The following is a 25,167-nucleotide window of genomic DNA, read 5'->3' on the forward strand; positions in this document are numbered from 1 at the left end:
CCCAAAGCCATCCCCAAACCATTTCCAGAAAAGTCTAGAGGAATGGACTGCACAGGGTTGCTAATTTGCATAGAAAGTGAGAAACTTATCTCCAAGGTGGGGACATTTATTTGTAAAAGGTATTCCAACCAAGCCCACATGTGTGGACATCCCCAGATGGATCAATGCTGGAGCTAGGACTGGTGACCTCTCTTTCCCTCTCTCCTTTCTTCTCTTTCTCCCGCTTTAATTAATTTCTCTCTTTCTCTCTCCCCTTTCACCTTACTCCTCTGTTCAAAACCCACTGCCATGTGTTCATAGAGGAGATAAGGTCCTAACTTATACCAATTTCCATGCCAAGTATGTAATTTACTAATAGAACTTTTTAAGTTTTTGTGGACCCTCTGACTTTTGTCATTCCTTTTGACCATGGGCACCTACAAATCTTGAGTACTCCCTTCCCCTCAAGGGTGGGACACCACACTTACAACTTTAATGCATGGAAGTGGAAAAAGGGGAAATAAAACAATATTGCATCCAGATAGTCAATAAAATAAAATAATTCAAGAGAATCTCTTTAACAGTAATTTATTATCATTAAAAGTAACAATAAGTAGTTTTAAATTCTTTTGTCTTAAAAATCTAGTGTAACATACTGCTACAGTTCTATGAAACTTACGGCAAAATTGTATCCCCAAACCACACTGCTGTGCCTGATCCTCACAGACATCAATGGTGTGGCACACAAATAGCACAGAAATGGATCGCTCTATACAGCGATGATCACTAGGCCTCAAGATGCTACAAGTTATTTTGTAAGAGCTATTAAGTACAATTTTTGTTTTCCTCTCTGTTAATATTGCTAGAACAATCAAATATTTCACATAGCTTTTGGTGCCCATGTGGTCTTTTAAGAACTGTGTTTTATCCCCATACATCTTCATGCTATAGTTTTCCTTTTTAAAATTTTCCTCCCTTAGTGACATGCCTGCCCCACCACAGGAGACAAAACCACAGCAATGTTTGCAGTCACTCTGCACACAGCATCACATGTTTCCTTCACATTCTGAAACCAGTGTTCAGCCCTAACCCTTACCTTTCACACTGCTGCCAGAACAACTAAGCAGCACACAGTTCAGGAATACTACATGCTCATATTTTAATCTCCAGCTTCTTGGGAGTTCTAGAGCTTAGGTTAAGCTCAAGCTAAGCACCCAAGACAGCTAACTTATAGCTATTTCAGATTTGTGGAAAGGAGCAGTGGCCAGACATTGCAGGGCAGATGCATCTTTGCATTACACAAAAAGGCCTGAACAAGCCATAATACTGTTTATCATTGGCTTGCAGGACCAAAAAAGAACAGCCACAGGCAAGCACGCATATTGCTGAAAAGAACAGTCATAATTCTGTCAAGCATTTAATGTGCTGAATTTAAGATTACAATGTTAGTCAATACTCAAAAGTAAGCAGAAGCCTCTGAGTGAAACCCTTCTGGCTATCAGAAATGTACTGAAGAAAAAGAACATGGGGAAACTTCATATAGTCTTTCAGATGTGGTTTGTGTATGATTTCAGATACACAGGATCCCCTTAGATGGGATAGGAAATTTCCACATGAACTTCACAGTAGTGCATGGAATTGGGAAATTCAAAGACAACCAATCAGTAAGCAGCTTCATGTGCATCTATATCCACTCTGGATTTAGAGAGTCATGGGAAAATTATAATCATAGGGTAAAAGTATGGATGAAGTAGTAGATCAACAAACTCCATGAAGAAACTCTAATTACTCTACAAGAGCAGTTCACACTCTTCTCTAAGCAGACCTACAACTTAAACTCCAGGAGAAAAGAGGGTGTTAAATTTACTCAATCAAAAAAGAATTTTGGGGTTTGTTTTCAGCTAGATTTCTTGAGAAAGAAAACCCCAAAACCAAAAACAACACTTACAGTAAAACTGTGAAATCCTGTCTTACGTAATATCCTAAACTACTGTCCTGCTTTGTAAATGCACCTAACAGCTTATGAATTTCTCATCCTTACTCAAAAACACCTTAAAGAGCTTTAACTGAGGTAGCCACTAAAACATCACCATACATTAGCAATGCCAACACAAGGTGAAAAGCTCAACCAAGATGCTCAAGAAAAGTCAGCTAGCATTGCTTCCAAAAATGTAATTTTCTCTCTCACTCTTTTCTTCCAAATCTTACTTTACTTCCCTTTTCTCTTCTTGCCCATCTCTAACAAACAGCAACAAAAAAAAGTTTAGCTTTCCAGTTCATTTGTAAAATGTCCTCGGATTTCCAAAATGAAATTTTCAAATGAAGAATAGGTGAATTTAGTTTTAAATTAATGTCATTTAGAACACTGACACTGAAGGACAATCTGCACTCTCAATGACTGACACCTGAGGTTTCAGCTCTATCATCTTCCTGCACATGCTTAAGTTCTAGAAGCTGTAGAAAGACACCTGCAAGGGGAAAACACAGAAGCAGTGAAAAGGTCCCTTTCATTTTAAGTCTCACCTTTCAAGTCTCACATATGTAAACACACAAAGAATCACCTATTAATTCACTGTCTTTCAAGTACTCAGGAGGTTAAATTGCAATTATCAGTCCTCTAGCTAAAAAGTACAATGATCTGTCATATCCTGGACCTTTATAGTCACAATCATTGCTCAAAATGAAAGCATTTTCAAATTACTTGTACAGCTATGGTAGCCTATGCTCAAATTCAACATAAAAAACAACCAGCTTTAAGGATAATTAATACTCTGGTATTCTTGAAAACACTTTCAAGAATTTTTTATGGTCCTTTATCACAGACTATTTTTCAAAGTAATTCAGAACCTCATCTATCAACGTCCAAATCAAACAACCAACCAACCAAGAAAACTTCAACTGAAAATCAGCCCAATATCTATGTTGTTTAGTACACATATATTGTAGAATGTACATTTGGGTAAACATCTACACTGTACACATACAAGTACATGTACTGTAAACATCCAGTTCTGATTTCTTTTTTTCAACCACTATTTGGAATTTGAGTGTCCTCTCCAATTGGCAGAATGTTTTAATGCATACATAGAAATGCAAAGTTGCATTTCAGCCATATTGCATTGACCCAAAGCAGCCCAAAACCTCTTGTTCTAAGATATATACTTGCCAAATGAAAAAGTCTGAAGAGAAAAACCATGCTCTTGCTTAAAAAAATAGAGCACTAATGAGTGTGACGTGCCTAATACTGGTTTCTCAGTGTAGAGCAGATACTGTGTATATATTCCCAAATATAAAAATAAAATGGTATAAATTGCATGCAACTGTACATAGTGCAGTTCAAGCAATATCAAGGTATTATCCTTATTTTCTGAAGCATGTGGACAACAGCAAACTGCAAGGTGATAATTGTAATGCGGTCCTTGGGTTTCTTCTTCCACAGAGACAAAAAAAAAGCAATTTTTATTTCAAAAAACTCTAGTCCACAACAGGGAGACATCAAACAATTTAACCATGATAACTGTACTGTGAAGAATTTCTGAATTTTCTTACACATCTAGATTATGCAAAGGGCTTATTGTTTGAAGTACTTTGCTAGAACTCCTTTTTCACAAACCACAACACACCAAAGAAAGTGTTTCCTGCTTTCATTACACTCAGTTGTTAATCAGGTGGAAGTAGACGAAGGTGGTTTATTACAACATTATAAAACTAACCTCATCCTTATGAAGCATATGTAATGCACAAATTAAAGATTCCAGTTAAGCATCACCATATACTAACCCTTTATATTTGTATAACATAACCAGCTAAGAAATTGTTACTACTGAAATCATACACAGGCACATTGCTATATCATACTTACTTTATAGTTTTCTTTTTAAAACATTCCACAACTGACTTGGCTTTTAGGTCACTTTTGTTCATTTCATCTATTTAGACGCTGTGTTACCACTTCTCTGTACATGATAGAGATATATATCAGCAGCAGAAAAATGACAAAGAAATCATCCAAGAACCCCAGAATTCCAAACAGAGCTTCAGGAAGAAAATCCAGAGGTGAAGCCAGGTACAGCAAGGCTCCAATCAAGCAGAGGAATATCCTGATGCGAAACATCCAGAAGAGGCCCCCTACAGAAAACATCTCCCTGAAAGCATGTCGCAATAAAGTGGGGAGATCCATAATTCTTTCCATAATCTATAAAGAAAGAATTTAAAAGTTAGTATTTTGCTTTAGCAACTCATCCATGCTAAACTGAAGTTTCTCCTACTACATTACATCTTCGATTCTGTTAGTTTATAGGAATTAAAACAAAATCCGGGAAGAGTTAATGAGTTTAGTTTTACCAGGTAGAGAGGCATTAGAATATATACGTTTTCAAGAAACAGTTAAACTGTGTTATTCTACAATGAAAAGCATACACTTAATATACATTACGAGAAAATATACTGGCATCTATTATGAAGGAAAAGCAACGACTAATAGAGGTAAACAAATGACTGGGAAAGTAAGAAACAGCAAACAGGTTAACTGGAGTAAAATATTGATCAGAATGCAAGACAAACCAGGACTGCGAGAAAAAATCTAATAGGTAAAGTAGAATAGGTTACAGTTTTTCAGAAACACAATACCCCCTCTCCTGGTGTATAACCAGTGATTCACACAAGTTTCCAAAGGATGGATGAAGCTTCAAAGTAAACTAAAGAACCTTTAAATAAATCCATTCCTGCCTCCTTTCCATTTTGCTACTATGATTCTGCCAGCTTGGCAAGAGACTGCTCAAAAGAAAATATTCAGGTTTTTGTTGGGATGAGCAGGGAGGTGTGAAATTTAAAATTTCTTTTACACTGGCTCCCTTCTATGGTACACAGTTTCTACACAGAGCTGTTAAACTACATATAGACTGACTTAGTGCCACACCTGAAAAAGTTTTTGAGAAAGAAATTTTATATGTGGTGACATTGCATAAATCAAAGACAATTTATCTAGTCCAATTAGGGCTTTAATGCAGATTTCTGGCATGACCTCAGACAGGTTACTGGGGACTAGACACAGCTCGCAGAGAGGTCTAATGGAGCCTGAAAGGCAGTTTCAACCTCTTCTGGACAAAACCCATACACTATGTGGTTTAGAAAAATACTCCTCCCTCTTCTGTCTCTTTGTACTGTACATTTTTCTTTTAATGTCTTTTTGCTATATCCAAATCCCATTACAAATGAAGACAAGCAGGGAGGTTACTAGTACGCGTGTGTGTGCATTTCACCTTGCGAAACAGGACACGCACACAGGAGATGGGCTCACAAGGCTGACTTTCTAACATTTGTAGAACTTTGACCACCCCCCTTAGCTATTTATAGAAGAAAAAATTTTTTTTCCTTCACTCAAAAAGGAGAAAAAAGACTGTAATATAGACTAGGGAAAAAAAAATCAAGACAACATACAGCTGTCTGAGGAGAAAGGCACAGAGTAGAACTTCATATTCTTCTTTATAATCAGTGTAAAAAGACCAATGAAGTGAATATTCTTCCTTGCATGTCATTTATTTCATTAAGTATTTTTACTGACTAATTATAGATCCTTTCAAAATAATGACTCATATCTAAAAACCAACTTAACGCATAAATACTTGAGAAAACTCAAGACTTATTAGATTCTCACTTACAAGAAAAAAGTAAGTTTCCCTACATTTTCATAAATGACAAATATATAATTTTGGGTTTGGCCTAACCATTTCAATATGAATTTCCTAAAGAAAAGTTGCCTAGGCCCTAAGCATCAGGAAGAGAAAAGGAAAAAAAAGAAGGGGGGAAAAAACAAAATAAATTGCTCTCAAACTCTCCTGACACCATTGACTTCCACCTAAATTTACCCAAAACTTACCGATCTGGGCTGTCCTGAAAATCTTCGATTGTAATCATTAACATCTTGAAACACTTGGGCTGCACCCTGCTGATCTTCACCGAAGAGTGGTAAGAATAGTGTTACCTAGGCACAGCAGGGAGATTATGTTACACATGCAAATGTAAAACAGTCATCTTTAGTTAACTATATAAATGAAAAAAATTTTGGTTTAGTTGAATAGTTAATAGGAGAATAACCTGAAAATTACTAGCATGGGTACTGCTATTAGATTTTAACTAATTAATTCCTTACAGCTCCTTACAGAATATTAATTTTTAAAGAGATTGTTAAAAAAAAAAAGCAAAAAATAACCTGCCTTTTAAGAGAGGCTTCCTAAACACCTAAATGCTTTATGTTTCATAAGTGGGACAAATGATTTGGAGAACAAAGCTAATTTACCAAATTAATCTAATTTTCTTTTCTAAATTGGAAATAGAATAAAGCAATCAATGAGGCCTTTCTTTTCCTATTTTTAGGATTGCTTTGCATAACAACAAACATGCAGCAAAACTCATGGTTTCGCATATGGATCTTCATACCGAGATGAATTAAGAAAAAGATATTAACCTTCAACTATTTTGTATGGACAGAGAACTTTGCTCTGTTCTTGGGTTAACTTTCATGCAAACATAGAGAAACAAGATATATGTGAGTATGACCTTACTCACATATATGTTATCTTTCTACATAGTCGTTGCTGAGACTTCTATTTGGAAGCAATGTACAGGTAAAAAATGCAGATTATCAGGGGAAACAGGGAAGGCATAGTGCTTTAAATTATTATAGTCTTCAGAGGCTTCCTCTGTAACTGGCTACTAAATATAAATCTGTGTGGCAGTCACATTCAGAAACGAGAGCATGAGAAGATCTACATTCAACTTCTGGTCCTGTTGTATGACTCATGTTCATGTATACACCTTTCCCTTCACCATTTATAAATCAGGGTTAGAACGAATACATAACCATGCAAACAGTGCCACCTAATATACCTGTTACTCAGAGAAACATAAATGAAAATACATATAAGGAAAGACAATAAAGAAAATAACTTATTTTCCCCTTTTCCACACCTTCCCCACCTATTATTTGTGTCTTTTTCTTCACTGGCTACACTCTAAACCTATTCATTCTCCTTTCAGTAATATCTATTTTTTTTTCCTTCAACTGTCTTCTTACAGTCATTTGTCCTGCTGATACACACAATCAAAGTAGGATACAATGGAGGGACAAAGGCATGAGTTACATAATTCATTAGAAGTTACTAGCTCTGTAGTTTGTGCACTGTTAAAACAAAGATGTACCTTTGTTAAAACATACACTATGAGACTCAGAGATCCTAAGCCTTAATGAGTTGCAGGAACATATTTCAAACTGACAATGTAAGTAAGTTGCGTAGGAAGTAAGTTAGTGCTTGCTCTACAAAGAATAAATTAATAATACATACAAGTTAAAAATAAGACCAAAATAAGAAATTGACATGGATAGGTCTTTTGGTAGGGACAGAGGGAAGAGACAGCATATTTCTCAGGAACCAGTAGTGTGCAGCCAAGCCTTTCAGATGCAAATTCTGGTAAAAGAAGTTAATAACATCTTCAACAGAAAGCATGAAAGGATCATAGTTTAAATCTCACAATTTTCTGTTTTCATATAGTCTTTACAGAAAAATAGCTGAGTTATCAGCAACTGCAGAACGATCTGAACTTTTGGAGCCATCTGTCAAAGCAAGAAGTTCAGAAGAACTGAATGTCCACCATTCCCGTCTTACATATCCCTCTGTACTTTTTTGGTTTCTCAGACTTCTTTATCTGCCAGCCTCACTATTGCAGCTCACATGTAAGTGCCTTTTGGCAGGCTATCCTAGACAAAACTGACAGGTCGATGATGATTTAAAATATTACCGTCTGTCTGCAGATTGGACAGCGGATGGCACCCAGCCACGAGCCATACCTCCAGTAGGCAATAATGCAGGAACCTGGTGAAGGTAAGGTACACACACATTTAAACTCCTCAGACGAAAAACGCATCACCTGAAATAATACATTTAATGGCAAAGGAAACAACAAAAAAGTGTATATAAGCAGTTAGGTTAAATCTACAGTTTCTGATGTAATTTTGTGTACAGCATTCACTGAAGATACCAAGAACTAAAGTCTTCAAATTCAATGCTATTAATGAGAAAACTCCTGAATAGGTTTCACATGAATCAGTAATTTTAAGCCATTATTTCTGGGAAACACAACAAATTTTTATTCATTAAGTGAAGAAGCAAATAATAAAAAGTTTTGCCAGTTTAAAATGTAGAAGTCACAAAAATGTCAGTAGATGTAAAATCTATCCTAAAAACTTGGCTTTATCGTCATCAGTTTCAACAGATGAAGACAAATATAAAAATGTAAATATTTTATCTGTTTTCCAAACTTGTTTGCTTTTCATTTAAACAACTGGGCATGGTATATGCTATATACTTAAAAAAAAAAACAGATGGAAGAATTATACTGGGAACCTGAAGGAGAAGAAGCAAAATGCTACATAGGGTGTCAGTATATAAATATAGCCTCAACAAACCACAAAACCAAACACTTTAATCAATTTTGCACTTATAATTCTGCAGAACTTCCAAGAAAAAATATTTTGTGAAATAAAGAATATTTTATTATTTCTAAAACAGTTTTTAAAAAAATGGTACATTCCCAAATGTTCTTCAACATCTTGAGTTTTTTACTAAACTGGAAACAAATTATACTCTTTGACATTTTAAAATTAATCAGTTTCATTCCTGATAGTATAGAAAACAATGCTGCACACTCTTAAAGTAATTGTTTATTCCTAAATGTATTTTCTCAACTATTTATAAAAAAAATATTTATTTTGCAGATGCAATGATATACAGTTAAAAGGAAACAAAGTTTTGATTTAGGATGCCTGAGCTAGTGCCAAAAGTTTGTACTTCTGTTCTGTTTTTAACTTTGGTGCTAGGAGCTTTTCTTGCTTACCACAGAAGAGATGTCCACAGTTTGTTTCTATAGGAAACGTAGCCTGTTGCAAACAGACTGGACACGACATATCTGTATAGAAGCGATGCCGATCGCCAGCAGAAGCATCCTGCTGGAACAGCAGGAAAACACAAAGTGTTGGAGATACTATGTTATATAAGTACTGAGTTCCAAAAAATAATAAATTGGTGTTCATTCACTATAAGTCAAACACAGAACTATGTGAAATGAGAAATATATTTAAATGTAAAAATTAAATATAGTTAAATGCATTGATTCAATAAGCACGTTCTTGTGACAGGACCATTATTTTCCCTTCATCTGTTAAATAAGTGTGTGCTTCAAACCAGTTAAAGACCACAAAGAAGGAACCTCCTTGGTCCTTCACAATGAGTCAGGTTAGACACGCTAGAGCATGAATAACAAACTTGGATCTATACTGTTGCTTCATTATCCTGAGTAGTTCTGTCCAGAGCCAGGTAACCAAACTGCGTTGCTTACCAGTTGCAGCATTTAGTGTTTCCAAGCCCAAACACAGATATCAACTTGCATGTGTCACTGTCATGAAACCATTTTTCTCCCCATTTTGCCGTATTTGTCTTCCATATAAATATGCACTGTCATTATTTCAAGACATGTCATGATACAAGACTTTTCAATATTCTCCAAAAGTATGGCACAGACTCTACCTGTTCAACTGGATGCTGTCACAGAATCATTGAATGGTCAGAGCTGGAAGAGCCTTTAAAGATCACTAAGTTCCAACTGTCCTGCCATAAGTAGGGACATCTTCCACTGGACCAGGCTGCTCAGAGCCCCATCCAACCCTGCCTTGAACATTTCCAGGGATGAGGCATTCATAACTTCTCTGGGCAGCCTGTCCCCATTGCTTCACAGAAAAGAATTTCTTCCTTGCATCCCCCTAGCTTCTTTCAGTTTAAAACCACTACTCTCTGTCCTGTGACTAAAGGCTTTGCTAAAAAGTTCCTCTCTGTCAGTCTGTGCCTGGCTCCTGTTGCTGTGCCATTGTTCTGCTACACACTGCTTATCAGTCTAAACATCTACCCCTGTCCTCTCTCAGCAAACTGTACTCCAGATTTCCTTTCCTTTACCCTAAAGTTCCCAGGAACATTCCAGGAAGAACACAGCATAATCTAACATACTCCACCTTGTGGCAAAAGCTTATTTGAAAAAAGAACCAGCCAAAATTTAGTTTTAATTCCTTGATGCATCCATTAAAAAAGGGTACATTATCCCATTACTTGATGGATTTTAAGGATGCCTCTGTACAGTAAGTAAGCTCCCATAACTTTCAAGATCATCTTCTTCCAGAACCTCAGAGAAGACTGCAGCATCCCACATCAGAGAGCTGAATGATGCCGACGCTTGGTACAGCACCTGATCAGTCTGAAGCTGCTGACGAAGAGCTCGCACTAGCTCTTGATTTTCTGGGTGTATGTTCTGATGTTCATTTCTGTGAAAGGAAATACAAGCAATAAAAAGCCCTGTGATCCCACATTGAAAAATAACTCACTGAAACAAATATGAAACCTGAACAAAGGGCAAAAAAACATTATTTCCTGCTATAAAGGATTTTAAAGGAAGTACACAAATAATAAAGGAAACAGGAATTTATTCTGGATCCTAAAGTTACCTTGGACACCTAAAGCTGTACAGCAGCAGGATTTTTCAAAGACTCCACAACCAATCATTAATCATGTTAAAATTAGATTTTAATCTGAGAAAAAAATTAAGCTTTGAACCTAAAAAAATGAAGTAGCTTGAAAGCTTTTTAATTAAAGACGTGTTTTTGTCTCCATTGCTAGTTTCTTATTTGTTGGTCTACTCAACAAATTACTCAATAAATTACTAGTTTTTCACTCACTGCCTAAGTTACAGAGTTGGAACCTCCTAATTACTTCAATTTTATCTGCTACATGACATTTGCATAAGAAGGGGTAGACAAACTTACATTTAGAATATTGAATTTATGTAACTATCAGCAGACTGGATATAAAAAGAAACCACTCTTTTAAAATCACTCTTTTTTAAAAAAAGAAGATTCTACAGGCAGGCAAACTACAGGTTAGATATGCCAAGAGGAATCATTAGGAAGGGTCACACTGAAGAAGGAAGGATGGATATATTACAAATTTGAAATTCAAAAGCATAATGGGACAGATTTGAAATTAAAAATGTGCTGACAGCAATCAGAGGTGTTGAGCTACAATAAATATGAGTCAATAGCATATGAATTTTTATGCTTTATTAATTCATATGGATTTGAATGATGATACATTCTGCTGAGCACTCTTGACGTCTCAGCTGGATTCTGTTCACCATTTTGGGCTAAATGCATAGAAACACATAGAGAAGTTGGAGAAAGTTCAGAAGATAATAAGAACTACTGCCCACATTTTTATACATTAAAGAAAGACTTAAGAAATGTCAGTTTATATAGAAGACTGTTCATGGAGTAAAAAGGGGACAGAAAAAGTCTTTCATTCTAAAAATATGAGCAATTATTTCCCACAGTTATCTAAGGCTTGTAGAAACACATTTCTAACTATATAATGTACAAAATCAGACAAGATTACCTCAGGCTACTTTGATTCATCCCTGACTAAAAGTTAAATCAAAAAACAGGTTGCAATGCTTCCAGGGATATTGAGGTAAGCTGACCATGTGTCAGAGATGAGGGCTGGACTGGCTAAACTTTCAGGACATTTTCTGGTTGCAGTTATATTATATAATTTCCTCAATGGCTCTAGAAGCTTCTGCAATATTTTCCTTCAGGTAATGTGGGCTATCATAATATTGCATTATTGCTCAACTGTTTATTGTGTTATTGCTAAAATGTTTAACATTTTGTCTGCCTCATTCTTTTTTCAAAGAGAAATAGACAAGTCCCATATTTTTCATTATAATATTTACATGAGTATCTTTAAAAAGAAAGTTTATTTAATACTAATGTGGGTGACATATGAAAGTTATATGATAGAAAGCCTGTATGAAAACCCTGCTTATGCACCCTTGGTCTCCATGAATCAGATTTTGTGGATGTTGTCTGCCATACATATTATACGTATAGAAGTATTTTTCTGTTTAGATGCCACAAAATAAATGTATTTCACATCTTCAGCTTGCCAGAATGTCTGATATATATTGAAGTCCAATTTGATTCACACACAAGCGCAAGGCATGAACTGTAAGACAGTTTATTCTGATTTCTCCAAAAACAACTAAATTAGCAGTAGCAAATTTGCTACTGCAAGTGTTCATTTACATGACCTTACCCTGGTATAACATACTATGCCAAAATCATGAGAGCATTTGCAGAGCTGCAGGGGTACACCATGTACAGTCACTTATGCATAAGACAGTGATGTAGCTGAAAACCATGCAATGTTCAGGAAGGGACAGGCAGAGCTTAAGGCATATCAAATTTATAACTTCTGTCATGCAATTAGTGTAAGAAGATAACTGAAATAAATGAAAACCAATATGGTGCCATGTCATTAGAAGCATTATCAAACACAAGCCAGAAAGAAATAAAGTTAGATGCAAAGGCCTTTTATTTCCCTATTTCTGACAGCTAGCATGCCAAAACTTGAGGGAAAAGGTCCCATGATGTGGAAAGATTTGTATTATGTACCACAGAGGGCCCAGCCAAACTATGATTGGAAGGAAGAAGACTCATTCAGTGTGCAGTCTCACACAAGGAAATAGAGGGACAGTACTTAAGGGGACTGGCACATCACTGTGCAGTGATGGACACTGTTAAATTCTAAGGACTAAGATCTCACTTCTGCTGAAAATAGTGACTTGCTCCTATAATCAAACCATATGATGGATAGAAAAATTAGATTAAAAAATCTAAACCTGTAGGCCCATAAACATGGAACAGTTAAGTCATCTAGGTCAAATCCCTTGTAGGGAATTAAAGGATCAGGATTCCTTTAATTTGCTGAATACACTGAATTTTCACAATCTCATTTGTAATGTGACAACCTACTCACCAGTTTAAAAGATGATGGACAAAATCTGGCTTCATTTTATCAAAATTTATAACTCAAAAGCATACAGGCTTCACAAAAGTATCATATAGTGCCTGAACTACACATCTGCAACTTGTTACAAATGTTAATTATGGCTTTTAAGTTTCTCCGCAAGAAGCATGAATGAAGCCTTGATGTGATGCTTCATTGAGTTCTTTCACCTGGAAACAAGTACAACAATTATATCCCTTAACAGTTCTTTCCATATTCTGCTTCTGCCCCCTAAAATCTACTGCAACACATACTCCTTGCTGCTCATTCCCCTTTTGATTCAGCTCCTGCAGCTACTCATCACCTTGTAAGCTTTCCTTCCTATATACTTACCCATGACCTGCTCCTACCCAACTTAAGTATTTCAGTTCTGTTGATACAGAAGCATGAAAGGCAAGAAAAAACCTGGGGTAATGAACACCATATAAGCAACACAAAGACCACTGTACTGTCTAAGGTAACTAGAGAAGAAAAAGAAAATACTCTTTTTCTTCCTCACTTCACCCTCTCTGCTAAATAAATTAAAAGTACTATAATTTTTGTACTGTACAGATTTTCTATCATACTATGCAGATTTTGAGGGCAACAATACAAAGGAGATAGATGAAGAGTGCTCCTGAATAGAGACAATTTCAAAAGGTACCAGAAGGCAGAGCAGAGAGCTAAGAGGGAAAAGGTAAGTCTTTCAGTTGTCAGTCATAGAATCACAGTCACAGAATATGCTGAGTTGGAAGGGGCCCATCAGGATCACTGAGTTAAACTCCTGGTCCTACGTGGACTGCTCAAGACACATATGCACGAGAGTATTGCCCAAACACATCTTCAACTCTATCAGGCTGGTGCTGTGACTTCCCTGGGGAGCCTGCTCAACCTTCTGGTTGAAAAACTTTTTTCTGGTATCGTAACCTAAATCTCCTCCGACTCAGCTTCATGTGTTTCCTCAAGTCCTGTCACTGGCCACAAAACATACAATGCGGACCTCCAAAGTCTGGAAGCTTTGTGTTTTCAGTTTGTTTGCCTCTCCAGAAAATAAACCATCAAGGCATGTAACAGGATTCACAGTCAACTTTTTACCTACCTCGTTACTTTGCAGAGGCAGTCAATAATTAGCGTTATCTTCCTCCCTAAGTAACTCCTCATAATTGACGCATCATCTGCCTGAACTTAATTCTGACTGAACTCCTGCTACTCTTGTCCACTCTGACAACTGCTGACCCTTGTTCCACTCACTTTTTGTTTAATATTTCTTACTTGCCTTTCTAGAGTTCAAAAATAAAGTGTTAACTTTTAAACTAAAAGTCACAAATGCCAAAAATGTCAATATGAAGGATAGAGAAATCATAACAGAGCAGATAAAAAAGAGGCATTATTAAAGCAATCTGAGTAACTGAAACAGCATCGGGAAAAAAAAAGGCAAAGTGAAGTGAATGCCTTTCTTAAGATTCTTTTGTGATCTCCTGGTCCTTAACAGCAGCACTGCCTTGCAGTCCAACCAAGTTTTTCTAATTATAGCTTATTTAGTAGCTTGCTCTTAAGTAACCCTACCTTAGCAATATTTCTCACATGGACATATCTTCTTCAAGTTCCATGATGCCACTGTGTCACTAAAACTGAGTTCCCTTGGTTTTGAAAACCGTTCTCTGTTCAGAGGATTACACACATCAATAAGGAAAGGGAAGGGAAGGGAAGGTTCCGGGAAGGGAAGGTTCCGGGAAGGGAAGGGAAGGGAAGGGAAGGGAAGGGAAGGGAAGGGAAGGGAAGGTTCCGGGAAGGGAAGGGAAGGGAAGGTTCCGGGAAGGAAAGGAAAGGAAAGGAAAGGAAAGGAAAGGAAAGGAAAGGAAAGGAAAGGAAAGGAAAGGAAAGGAAAGGAAAGGAAAGGAAAGGAAAGGAAAGGAAAGGAAAGGAAAGGAAAGGAAAGGAAAGGAAAGGAAAGGAAAGGAAAGGAAAGGAAGCCAATCTGAAGCTCATTTTCCCAAAACACATAGGCTAAGATGTTTGTTCGGATGCAAAGAAAAACTCTGAAATAAAAATAAGCTTTGATGACTTCATCATTAAAGTTACTGAATTCTGAACTTAACATTTTTCTGTATGGAATGCACATCGCAGTCCACTGTTGTACAGCATACTCATTTGAAAAAAAAAAATCAGTCAATTTATTTGGATTTGGGCTGTTGTTTGTTTGCTTTTTTTGGAAGGAGACTTCAGCTAGAACATACATTGGAGGAATATATCCAATTTTAATCTTGGAGTCGTTGACAAATCTGTACTTTTTAACCAAATACAACACAGCTGTGATACAGACTGTGAATTTAACCATTTTCAGTCTTAATGAACGATGAACACTACTAAGTTTGATTATCTGAAGATATGGAAGAGTTAAACTCCACTTTTGATTTTAGCTGTATATTAGTTAAATATAGTAAGCAATCAAACAACCACTTCCTTACTGTCACAAAATCACAGTTTTTATGTACCAATGCACGCAATTGTGAAGAAAGTTAGGATTTTTAAAAAAAATGAATAATTCCTCTCAACACATTCTCACCTTAAAAGCGTATATACCAGAGCAGCAATGAAAGTGAAACTGAGCACAACTGCCACCAGTACCTGGTCACTTACTCCTTCTATAACTGAATCATTATCTAGCTTCAAACTCTGAACTTCTGCTTGGTGACTGGCCATCACAGCTCTAAAATGCAAAAAAAAAAGATATATATACATATATTAAAATGTATGTGTCATGTCTTGTTATGTGCACAGATATTTTAAACACAGTTACAAACAATATGTAAACAGAATAGTCATTGTTGGGAGAAAAGAGTGGTACAAAAAGAAGGAATGTATCCATTTTTAACAAACACTGAGTTTGCTGTAGAGGTCCTATGCAGTAGCAAACAAATCTTAAATGTGTTATGTGTTATGATTTAAACATTAAAAAAAATAGTCAGATAGTTTACCTTGAAATCTTTATAAGATAAATTGCATAGGAATAGGTCATTACTGAGCTGGCCATATTCTAAGGACTGTCTATTGAAAAAAAAATTTAAAAGACTGCATTACCAAGAATTTTAGCTATTACACACCTCATCATTCCTGGTAGGCTAAGCCAACACAGAAACTTAACTTTCACCCCTTACATGAATGAAGAAACAAGGACATCTTGGATTTAGTGCTAAATGCTCATTGCGATACACAGGAATAACCCAATATTAAACTTCATTTCCGTTTTCTGTGCATTACCAACCTTTAGCTGGAAACATGGGGAAAACTTGAAAGAAAAATAGTATTATCCTTAGTTAGACTCACTTGTTTTACATTTGTTTCACATTTGTAGCCATCAGTGACTAAGGTTAACATTTATTAACCACAGCACTAACCTACAGCTGGAGACGTGAAATAAAATAGTTTCCAACCCACTGCTGAATCATTGCTGTTGCAATCAGGAAGTGAAATGAACTATGGCTATGAATATTACGAAATCAGAACAGTGATACTAACTCTGTCAAATGACATGAGAAGTTACATTGAAGCTCTGTCCATGCACAATTGAAGTATTTCCCATGAAGCTGTCATAAAATCCCACTAATGGTTTCTGAAGGCATCAAGACTGGTATCTTTTTCTGTTTCCTAGTCCAGCTTGCAAGCTTTCATCAATGTTTCACTACACTCCACAGCTCCTGTGTAATTTTTAATTTAAACCTTGCTGTCTAGAAAATATTACCAAACACCCTCTGGCCCTGAATTAATTGCAAAACTGAAATGGAGTACAAGTCATCAGGATTTTAGTGGATACCTGTAATGACTACCCTGACAAAATTTCAGCATGTCAGTCTATTGCTATTAAAAAAGCATAATTTTTCCCTAAGACAGCTACTCTCACTATCCACATTTTTTCTAATATAAGCAGTGGAGCTTTTTTCAAGCTTCCTTACCTTTGTGGCACAGGCCTTCTGTAGCAGGAATACAAGAGAAGTTGATACATTCTAAGAGTATTGTTAAGAAGTGTAAGTGGTATAAGTAAGTACCATAAGACCAGAGCAAACTTGCGGAGAACAAGGGGAGATTTCATTAATTGTTGCATTTTTGGGCTTTCCCTGTGAAAGCTAAAATGGAATAATGAAGCATATAACTTAGCATAATAAACTAAGTTATCCTAAGTGTGCCAACCTGAACTGAGACTACTATTTCTGTAAGTACAGTCAAGTTTTTGCTAATTACAGCTTTCAACAAGCAACTGTGTCACAGTATTTGGAAAGAGTAACTTCTTTCAAAGGTGGAACACCAGTGACTCATAGAAAGGCATGTTTAAAGTAGGTCAGTGTTTACACACGTTTCATATATACTAACAAATGAAAGACCAGATCTTTGTGGAAAGCTCTTACATAGGAACATAGGCCTACACAAGGAGTTAGAGCATTTCTCTGCATAGCTAGTTGCACAATTACATTCCTATAGCTAAAGCCATGAGGTTAAGATGAGAAATTTTTCTGAGCAGTGGTTCCCTGGTGCTGAGGATCTGGACTGGCAGGTGTGCTGTGATGCCTCCCTAACCCAACATTACCTGCCTATATACTTAAGTTCTTTGCATATCCTGTCCTGAAGTAGCTTCTCTTTCTTACACTGCATCATTCTGAGACAGCCATTTTCTACAACTGTGCATGCTAATATCTTCCATTTCTATGTTTTTCCTCCTTAAGTATCATTATCAGTTGACTAATTTTTTACTCTGTCCCACTGTTTTTTTCCGGGTTGACCACTCAGAACAAAATCAGACATAAATGCCAAGGAACTGGTATAATTCCTCCCTTGCTTCACATCAGTTCTGTTAGAATACACCAACATGCCAATGACAACTACATCCCATTAAGTATTACCCAGGGTTTTGGGTTTGGGTTTTTTTTTCAGAAATGCCTATTGTGTCAGAGACATACAGACAATTTACTGTACCTTTGGAAAGCAAGCGCTTCTTATATTAACACCTGAACTTCCTCTGTCACTGCTTGCTTGATGCACTTGGAAAACAACACCAAGATGATCAATATCAAACCAATTTAAATCAGTTTCCCTCAATAGCCTTCAAGACATCTACTCCAGCTCTTCCTTTTCTGTATGTTCCTTGCAACAACACTCCAAATTCTTATCTGCCTACCATCAATAGCATTCACTGCATCTGCTTGCCTTAATTTCTGCTCACTCATATTTCTTGAAATACCAAACTAAGGTGCCAAAGTTAGCATCAGAACATGAAAACAAAATACACAGATCCTCACTTTGTCTTCCTTCTTGCACATAATGCCAGTTACTTATATCTACTTCAGCCCTTCATTTTGAAACGTATATGACTTTCCCAATAACCCTTTTGACATAAGCATAGTGTACAAGAAATATTATTGCACAGTCTTTCTCTCTGCATAAACACCCTGAGACACTTTGTCTTTACTTAGGTATCAATACTGCAAAGACTCTATAGACGAGGAGTGGAATCTGCCTCAGTCTCATTCCCAGCTGCTTCTATCACTGAATTCTAGAGAAGACAAACTATCAATGCTTAATGCCCATGTTGTTCATATTTTAATTTACTTGCTGTTTCTGGACAGCTAACAAGTGCTCTGTATATTTTTCTTATTACTTCCAACACTTTCTCTCAATAAGATCATTGCACAGGAGAGCTGACAAGACTTGTGTAGACTAGGTACTACAAAACAGAGGCTATCACTTCAAAAGAATCAATACATACTTTCTCTGAATTCATGCCTCAGTAGAGACAGTACTAATCTCCTCCTCCTCCTACCTCTAAGATAGCATGTTAAAAATGCAATGTGTACAAAGAAAATGTTAAAATACGCTAATAGAAAAAATGTCTGAAGGAGGAAGGAATTTTGTGAGTTCAAGGCTATTTTGAATGCTTTCAAACAAAACACCCAGAACTGGAGGCTTGCAGTTCATGTTTCTTCAAGCGCAACTACAACAGCCAAAGAGTGATCTGCAGTGGTTTGAATGTATGACAACTTAAAACAGCTTCTAAGAAATCTCACCTCACAGGGCGTGTGTTCAGCAATTGTTGCTCTTTCAGCTGGTGCAACTAAGAAGCAAGCTATAGGACATTTAAATAATGTAATGAAGACACAGTCTTTGGAGACAGCCAGCCTTGATAAAGACCAAGTGTGTGTCAGAGAAACCTTCCAGAACCAGATTTTATTACATATATCTAACCACTCCTAAAATAGTCACTGTTAATAATTTGATGCAATTCAAGAGTGAGTTAGTATGGCTCATACTAAATTCCATCCATTGATTCATTACATTTTTCCAGTTATGAAAAAATGACAGCATTTCATCAACCTTTTCCTCAGATAATTATTTTCAGATCTGGGTTCTACATCACAGGCTTTTCAGACATTAAATTATTTTAAAAGTTTTCTTTCTTTCTTTTCTGTAGGTTACCTTGTTTCTTTCTAAAACTGCAAAGAAGGTTTGAATTATTTTCATTGCTCTGTTTCTATTTTTTAATACAATAAATTAATTCCTGTCTACACTAGGTCTGAGAAAAGTACCAATTGTATAAGATTACTTCAGTGGAAAAAAGGCAGTAATTGAAAATATATTAAATTCGGATAAATGATTTCTGGTTATACTTAAGACTTTTCCACTTTTGAGCCATTTCATAAAGATGGCTTTCTTAAATGCAAGCATAACTGCAGCCTATGAGAGGATGAAAACCAAGCAACATCTAATAATAATCACATCAAAACTGGAATTCATACAACTAACTTCAGAATTTTAAAAATATCAATCACAAACTTAAAAACTGACAGAAATGCTGGGCCTTTTTGCTACTTCAACAGCAACACCACCAAAGCCCAAATCTTAAATTCCAGGTTTATTTAATCTTCAGACTACTGGCACTTGCTTCAAGTAAAACAACACAAAAAAGGGGGAAAAAGACAAGGATTTACTCCTCCATTCGATTTGGGCTAGCTAAGTTACAGCCTGACATTGCATCCCAGTAGACTGGGATCCTGTTCATTTCCATGAGAGTTCTTGATGGCTAGAGAGTATAAACAACCTCAGAGTAAATTCTCCACAAAAGGTTTTGCAATAGAAAGGAATGCAATTTACTGTTTGTAAAATCATACAGTTTTATTTGTAAATCTGTCAGTAATTAATCATCTGTACAGAAAATCATCTTGTTTATTGCAAGTTTTTCTCAGAGTGATCACTGACAGAAGATAACACTAATTTATTTTTTTTTACATTTCAAGAGTCTACAGACCTTTTTCAAGTTACATTTTCCCCTCTGTGGTTATGTATGAACAATGCACGCAGATTTAAGCAAAAAAAAAAGAGAACTATAATGAGCAATACTGCAAGTACAATGGCTTTTATTCTTGGAAATTCATACAGAACACATTGAAGTGTGAGGGAATTAAGACATATACTAGTGTGGATGTATTATTTCTTAATTTTTCAGATCTGAAAAGTATTATTAGTACTTTCAATGTTCAACATAAAGCACTGCTACAACAATACCCTATGCCATGACTCATAAAAACAATCCAGTCTTTACCATGATATGTTAAACAGCTGTCAGCTATCCAAAGTCAGAACTTTTCCCATAGTCTTCTGAAGTATTTGAACTTTTCTGAGTTTATCAGGGAAGCGCCATATGATAATATACTCTTAAAACCACAGAGATTTTTAGGACCCACTACCAAAGGAATGTGCCAGCACAGTGAAAAAGAAATACGAGGCTCTCTTGATGCCTGAGAAGTAAAAAATGAGGTAACACACAAGCAATACTGATGTGAGATACAAGTTATTAACCTTACTCTATTGACTTTGTGAGCATGGTACAATTTGCTCAACATCTGAAAGGTAATTTGGATAACAATGTGTCCTTTATGGGATGGGCTGGGAGTGAACTGGATAAGAAAAACAGAGTTTTGGATTTTCATTTATTTCAGTTTTATTTTGAGTGTTTTTCTCTAGATGCAGTACAGCCACCATCGGTTCTTCAAAAAATTATAAGTTAATTATAAAGTGATGGTGGGCCAGCGTGCAAGCCAGAACCTGTAATTCCTTTTGTCAGTTGCCTTTTATTAGCAAAAGCATCGCTCCCACCCTTTGAAAAAGCTGCTTAATTTGTAGAGGTTGTGTGTTTTCCAGGATAAGTTAATTCATCTCCAAAACTAGTCAAACACCACAAGTCACACTTTCTTAAGAACAAAAAGACTTTAACTCCTCAAAATTTTCTTCTATGTAAGATAAACAAACAAAAAATTGGTTTCATTCTATAAAAAAGTTTCTAAGAAGATTGTCCTGTTTCAGACAATAGAAACCAACTTTTAAGAATTTAAGCATATTAAAATAGAGCAGGCTTATTCTGTAATCTACCCCCTGAACACATATTAGCTTATGTTGAAATATCTATAGGGACAAATTTAGCACATTTTATTTAAGAGAAAAGCAGGCAAAAATTCCCAAAATAAAGACAAACTCTTAAATATAGTGCAAAAATTGAGACCTGTCTCATCAGAAACTATCTAATTACTTCTTGCTCCAGTGCAGTACCAGGTCATGGTCCCTCTCTGTCATTGACAATGGGACTTTGGGAATGGACTTGACTCAGCGAACTGAATCCTACAGTTATTTGTGCATTCTGTCTTTAAGAGTCCAAAGATATGCTCAGACAGCATTCAGAAACAATTAACAACAGCAGGCATGAACTACATCATGAACAGTGGAAGTGTTGAAGACTCTCTGAGTTTACTAGCCTAAATCCTGAGGTGATAGATTTTATCCACATTCCTTGGTGTACTAAAGTCAGGCTTTGAAGAAGCGGTATAGACAAATATAACTTTATAGAACAGAAATAATGGAAATGATTGATGGCATACTCAGAAAAAGTGTTTCTTGAGGAAACAGGATTTATTAGCCTTTCATTTTTGTGAGCACAGTCTTACTTGAATAAAGCTCCAACAACAATCTCTAGTACTAAGTATCCCCCTACACTGTAAAAATCAGTGGGAGAAAATCCAAAGGGCACATTTACTAATGGAAATTAAAAAAAATCTATAATATAGCAACATATAAATTGATGAGATATATATTCTGTGACAAGGCTGTCAAAACTGACTTGAGATTATCCTATTAGAATTTCATGCAGTCTGCTAATGCATCATTATTATGAGTTTGCATCAACTTTGGGTTTACAAATAAGTTCAGCTGGTACAAGAAATACAGCCAAACTCAGCTGTAAAATATTCAGTTACATGCTTACCATGAACCACCTTTGCTTTCAGGACTGTGCTGACTGCATTCAAGTGTATGCATACCCTTTGCAAAAGAGAATGGTAAAGGTCCGAACAGTCTTGCTAAGAGAGGGGAGAGGGCAATTTCAATAGGCAAACAATGATTTTGTTGAGTATATGTTACAAACTGACCAACTGAGACACTTGCCTGATAAAGCAGGTTTCTGCAGGGTATGAGGTCAGCAGTCTCTGAGGCACATTTTTTCCTAAAGAGAAAAAAAACCAAAAGAAGAAAAAAGAAAGTAGATATTCTACTTTTGCTGATGGAATCATGTTTTGCAAATTAAAAGTAATGCAGCTGCAAACAACAGGTGCAAGGCTGTGAGGGAAAATAATCCAAAATTAATATACCATTCTACTAGGAAAACAAAATATCTCAAATAATTTTTCTCCTGAGTCCAAAACCACATGAATGACTTGAAGCAAAAAGACATGCAATGCCCTGTTTAGCATTACTATTCTGAATATCTGTCTGGGCGATGTATGACTTGTGTAAAACAATTCCTAACAAAGTTTTCCACCACTTTGTAAGGCAAAACCATACTGAAAGGTACAGAGTTCTGAACAAACCAGAGGGTGGAACTGAATTCATATGCAGATAGGAGCATGACAAAGAGCCTGCGTATGCCTTCAGCTTGGATACCTGACTTTCCTGGTCAGGCAGGAAGAAAAAGAAAATATTGTCACTTCATTATAATAATGTTTACTGGAATATGGTAGTACTTCACCTAAGCATGAGGAGGCTTCAGATCTCTCTTAGGAAAGGTGCCCAGTGATTCCTTGTTGTAGAAAGCGCTACCTCCATACACAACCTCATAACCAAAACAGACAGCAAGGCAAAAAAGTAATACAGTACTTGTTTGCGTCAACAAAATACAAGCTACACCTCGTGGCAAGGGGCAAAGCAGAGTGGGAAATGAGACACAGAGGAAGATATGATAGAAAAGCTTAAACCATGCAATGTACCTGTGAAAGCTGTCAAAAGTACCAAACATGTTGCTTAAAGCAGACATTAAAACTTGGAATGGAAAGTTGGTAGTTGTGCAGTTCTCTAAAACCTAAAATTCATCCTGAAACTGAAAGTTACCTTTAAATGAAGATAGATTTTGTTTATAACTTATAGAGCAGATTATACAATGAGATCAGTAAGAAAGTACTTTCCTGGGAAAACTTGAAACTTTTCATAGCTCCTACAATACTCTACAGTTCAAAAGAAGCTCACATAAAGGGAGCATTTAGCTTTTCTCCATGTTACTAATTCATTAAATGGAAAAAATGTGAGAAAAGAGGGAAAACAGTGGCAGTTTCCCATCTGTGACCCTTCCTGTTTATACAGCCCTCCACTGTTATCAGAGCTTTGTGCCTGCTCGTCCATGTCATTGCATGCCAGGCTCGTTGTTAACTGATAGGGAACTGCAGAGCTTATCATGATGCCACACACTCTCATTGCAAACTTCAAATAGTCCAAAATCCAACACACTACTGTGTGAGAGAGAAAGAGTTGCTTGAACTCCTCAGGTGACCCATTTGCAGCATGATGGAGAGTTCCTCTGGCTGGGGCACGGCAAGGATGCAGGGGCACCCTGGCCACAGACAGACTCCTTGTTTTTGAGATAAAAAATTAATTAAATCACCTGAAGAATCACACAAAACCAACTAGGCTGGAAAAACCACTGAGATCATCAAGTCCAATCTAAGACTAAACACTTCCCTGTTAACCACACCATGACACCAAGTGTCATGTCCAGTCTTTCCTTGAACACCCATTGGGATGCTGACTCCACCACCTCCACGGGCAGCCCATTTCAATATCTAATCATCCTTCTTCCAAGTCACCACTTGCTACTAGTACTAAGCAAGTAAGTCATAGAATTGTAGAATGTTAAGAGATTGGAAAGAACCTTAAAGATCATCCAGACCCAACATCCCGATGCCACAGACAGGGACACCTCTCACTAGACTAGGTTGCTCAAGTCTTATCCAAACTGGTTTTGAACAGTGCCAGGGGTGGGGCATCCACAACCGCCTTGGACAACTTGTTCCAGCACCTCAACACCCCTGACAGTAAAAAACTCCTTCCTGCTACCTAGCCTAAATTTCCCTTCTTTAAGTTTAAACCCATTACTCCTTGTCACTACAGTTCCTAACAAAGAGTCTCTCTCTGACTTCCCTGCAGACCCCCTTCCGATACTGGTAGGTTGCCTGTTCATTAAATTTACTACAGCAGAGCTTCGTTGAAAAGAAGCTAACAAGTCGTTGTCTTGTCCAGAAACAGAGGAGAACGTCGTCAAGGCTGCTCCATACACAAGCCAAGCCACACTACATACTAAGACTATGATATGTCTGTGAGTGCAGGGTCATTTCCCACTCCAAAAGGAGGAAAACTTTGTAGGGGCTGCTCCAGTCACAAACAGAAGGAAGTCTGCGGGTGAAAGGTCATTTTTCTACTCCAAAAAGAGAGAAAAACCTTGTAGGGGTCACTCCACCCAGAAGTCAAGCCACATTCCACACTAACATGGATAACGCCTGTGGTACACCATCCTCACAAACTCACACTGCCAGCCCCGCCGGACACCCTCCTGAGCAGCTCCTCTGCGCCAAGACACACACACAAACACAAACACACGCACACACACAAACACACGCACATACACACGCGCACGTACACACAGACACACAGACACACAGACACACACACACAGAGCCGGGGGAAGCACTGCACACCCCTCCTACCCGAGGGCCCGGCGGCGTACGAGGTGCCTCGGCAGGCACGCAACGGAGGGACTCGCGTCTCCCGGACCCTCCCCAGAGCCCCCTGGCCGGCTGTGAGGGGCGGACAGCCCAGCCTGGTGCGCTGCGGCCCCGCCCGCGCCCCGCGGTACCTCAGCCGCCGCTCGCCGCCGGCCTCGCGGCCCCGCCCCGTCCCCCCGACGCCG

At 37.2% G+C, this 25,167-nt stretch overlaps 1 protein-coding gene across 6 annotated transcripts; it reads right to left on the reverse strand.

Annotated features, from left to right (window-relative positions):
* Positions 1 to 551: 551 nt before the first annotated feature.
* Positions 552 to 25,161, reverse strand: RNF170 (ring finger protein 170). 6 transcript variants are annotated; one of them, XR_008483333.1, is made up of 9 exons: positions 25,114 to 25,161; positions 22,380 to 22,437; positions 15,466 to 15,609; positions 10,270 to 10,345; positions 8,872 to 8,983; positions 7,777 to 7,850; positions 5,858 to 5,962; positions 3,842 to 4,174; positions 552 to 2,447 (listed from the first exon to the last, which is right to left on the reverse strand). XR_008483333.1 is itself a non-coding variant. In XM_054283025.1 (8 exons), the coding sequence occupies exons 3-8, from the start codon at positions 15,600 to 15,602 to the stop codon at positions 3,905 to 3,907; spliced, it is 771 nt and encodes a 256-aa protein (XP_054139000.1). In that variant the 5' UTR covers positions 15,603 to 15,609; positions 22,380 to 22,437; positions 25,114 to 25,161; the 3' UTR covers positions 2,523 to 3,904. The 6 variants fall into 6 exon arrangements, 5 of the variants coding, with proteins under 5 accessions (XP_054139000.1, XP_054138980.1, XP_054138989.1 ...); XM_054283025.1 differs by lacking the exon at positions 552 to 2,447 and having other exon boundaries at positions 2,523 to 4,174; positions 8,872 to 8,980; XM_054283005.1 differs by lacking the exon at positions 552 to 2,447 and having other exon boundaries at positions 2,523 to 4,174.
* Between the last annotated feature and the right edge of the window lie 6 nt (positions 25,162 to 25,167).

Source organism: Melozone crissalis, unplaced genomic scaffold (assembly GCF_028551555.1).
Source record: "Melozone crissalis strain CALT ecotype California unplaced genomic scaffold, PUWL_Pcris_2 ptg000005l_1, whole genome shotgun sequence".
Lineage (NCBI taxonomy): Eukaryota > Metazoa > Chordata > Aves > Passeriformes > Passerellidae > Melozone > Melozone crissalis.

Excerpts from the sequence above, each read along its gene's own strand:
- RNF170 (XM_054283005.1), bottom strand. The coding sequence starts at position 15,602 with ATGGCCAGTCACCAAGCAGAAGTTCAGAGTTTGAAGCTAGATAATGAT. Across the intron at positions 8,984-10,269 it reads AGCAGCTTCAGACTGATCAG|CAGGATGCTTCTGCTGGCGA; the intron begins GTGCTGTACCAA and ends CTGCTGTTCCAG. Across the intron at positions 4,175-5,857 it reads TTTCAGGACAGCCCAGATCG|ATTATGGAAAGAATTATGGA; the intron begins GTAAGTTTTGGG and ends CTTTCTTTATAG.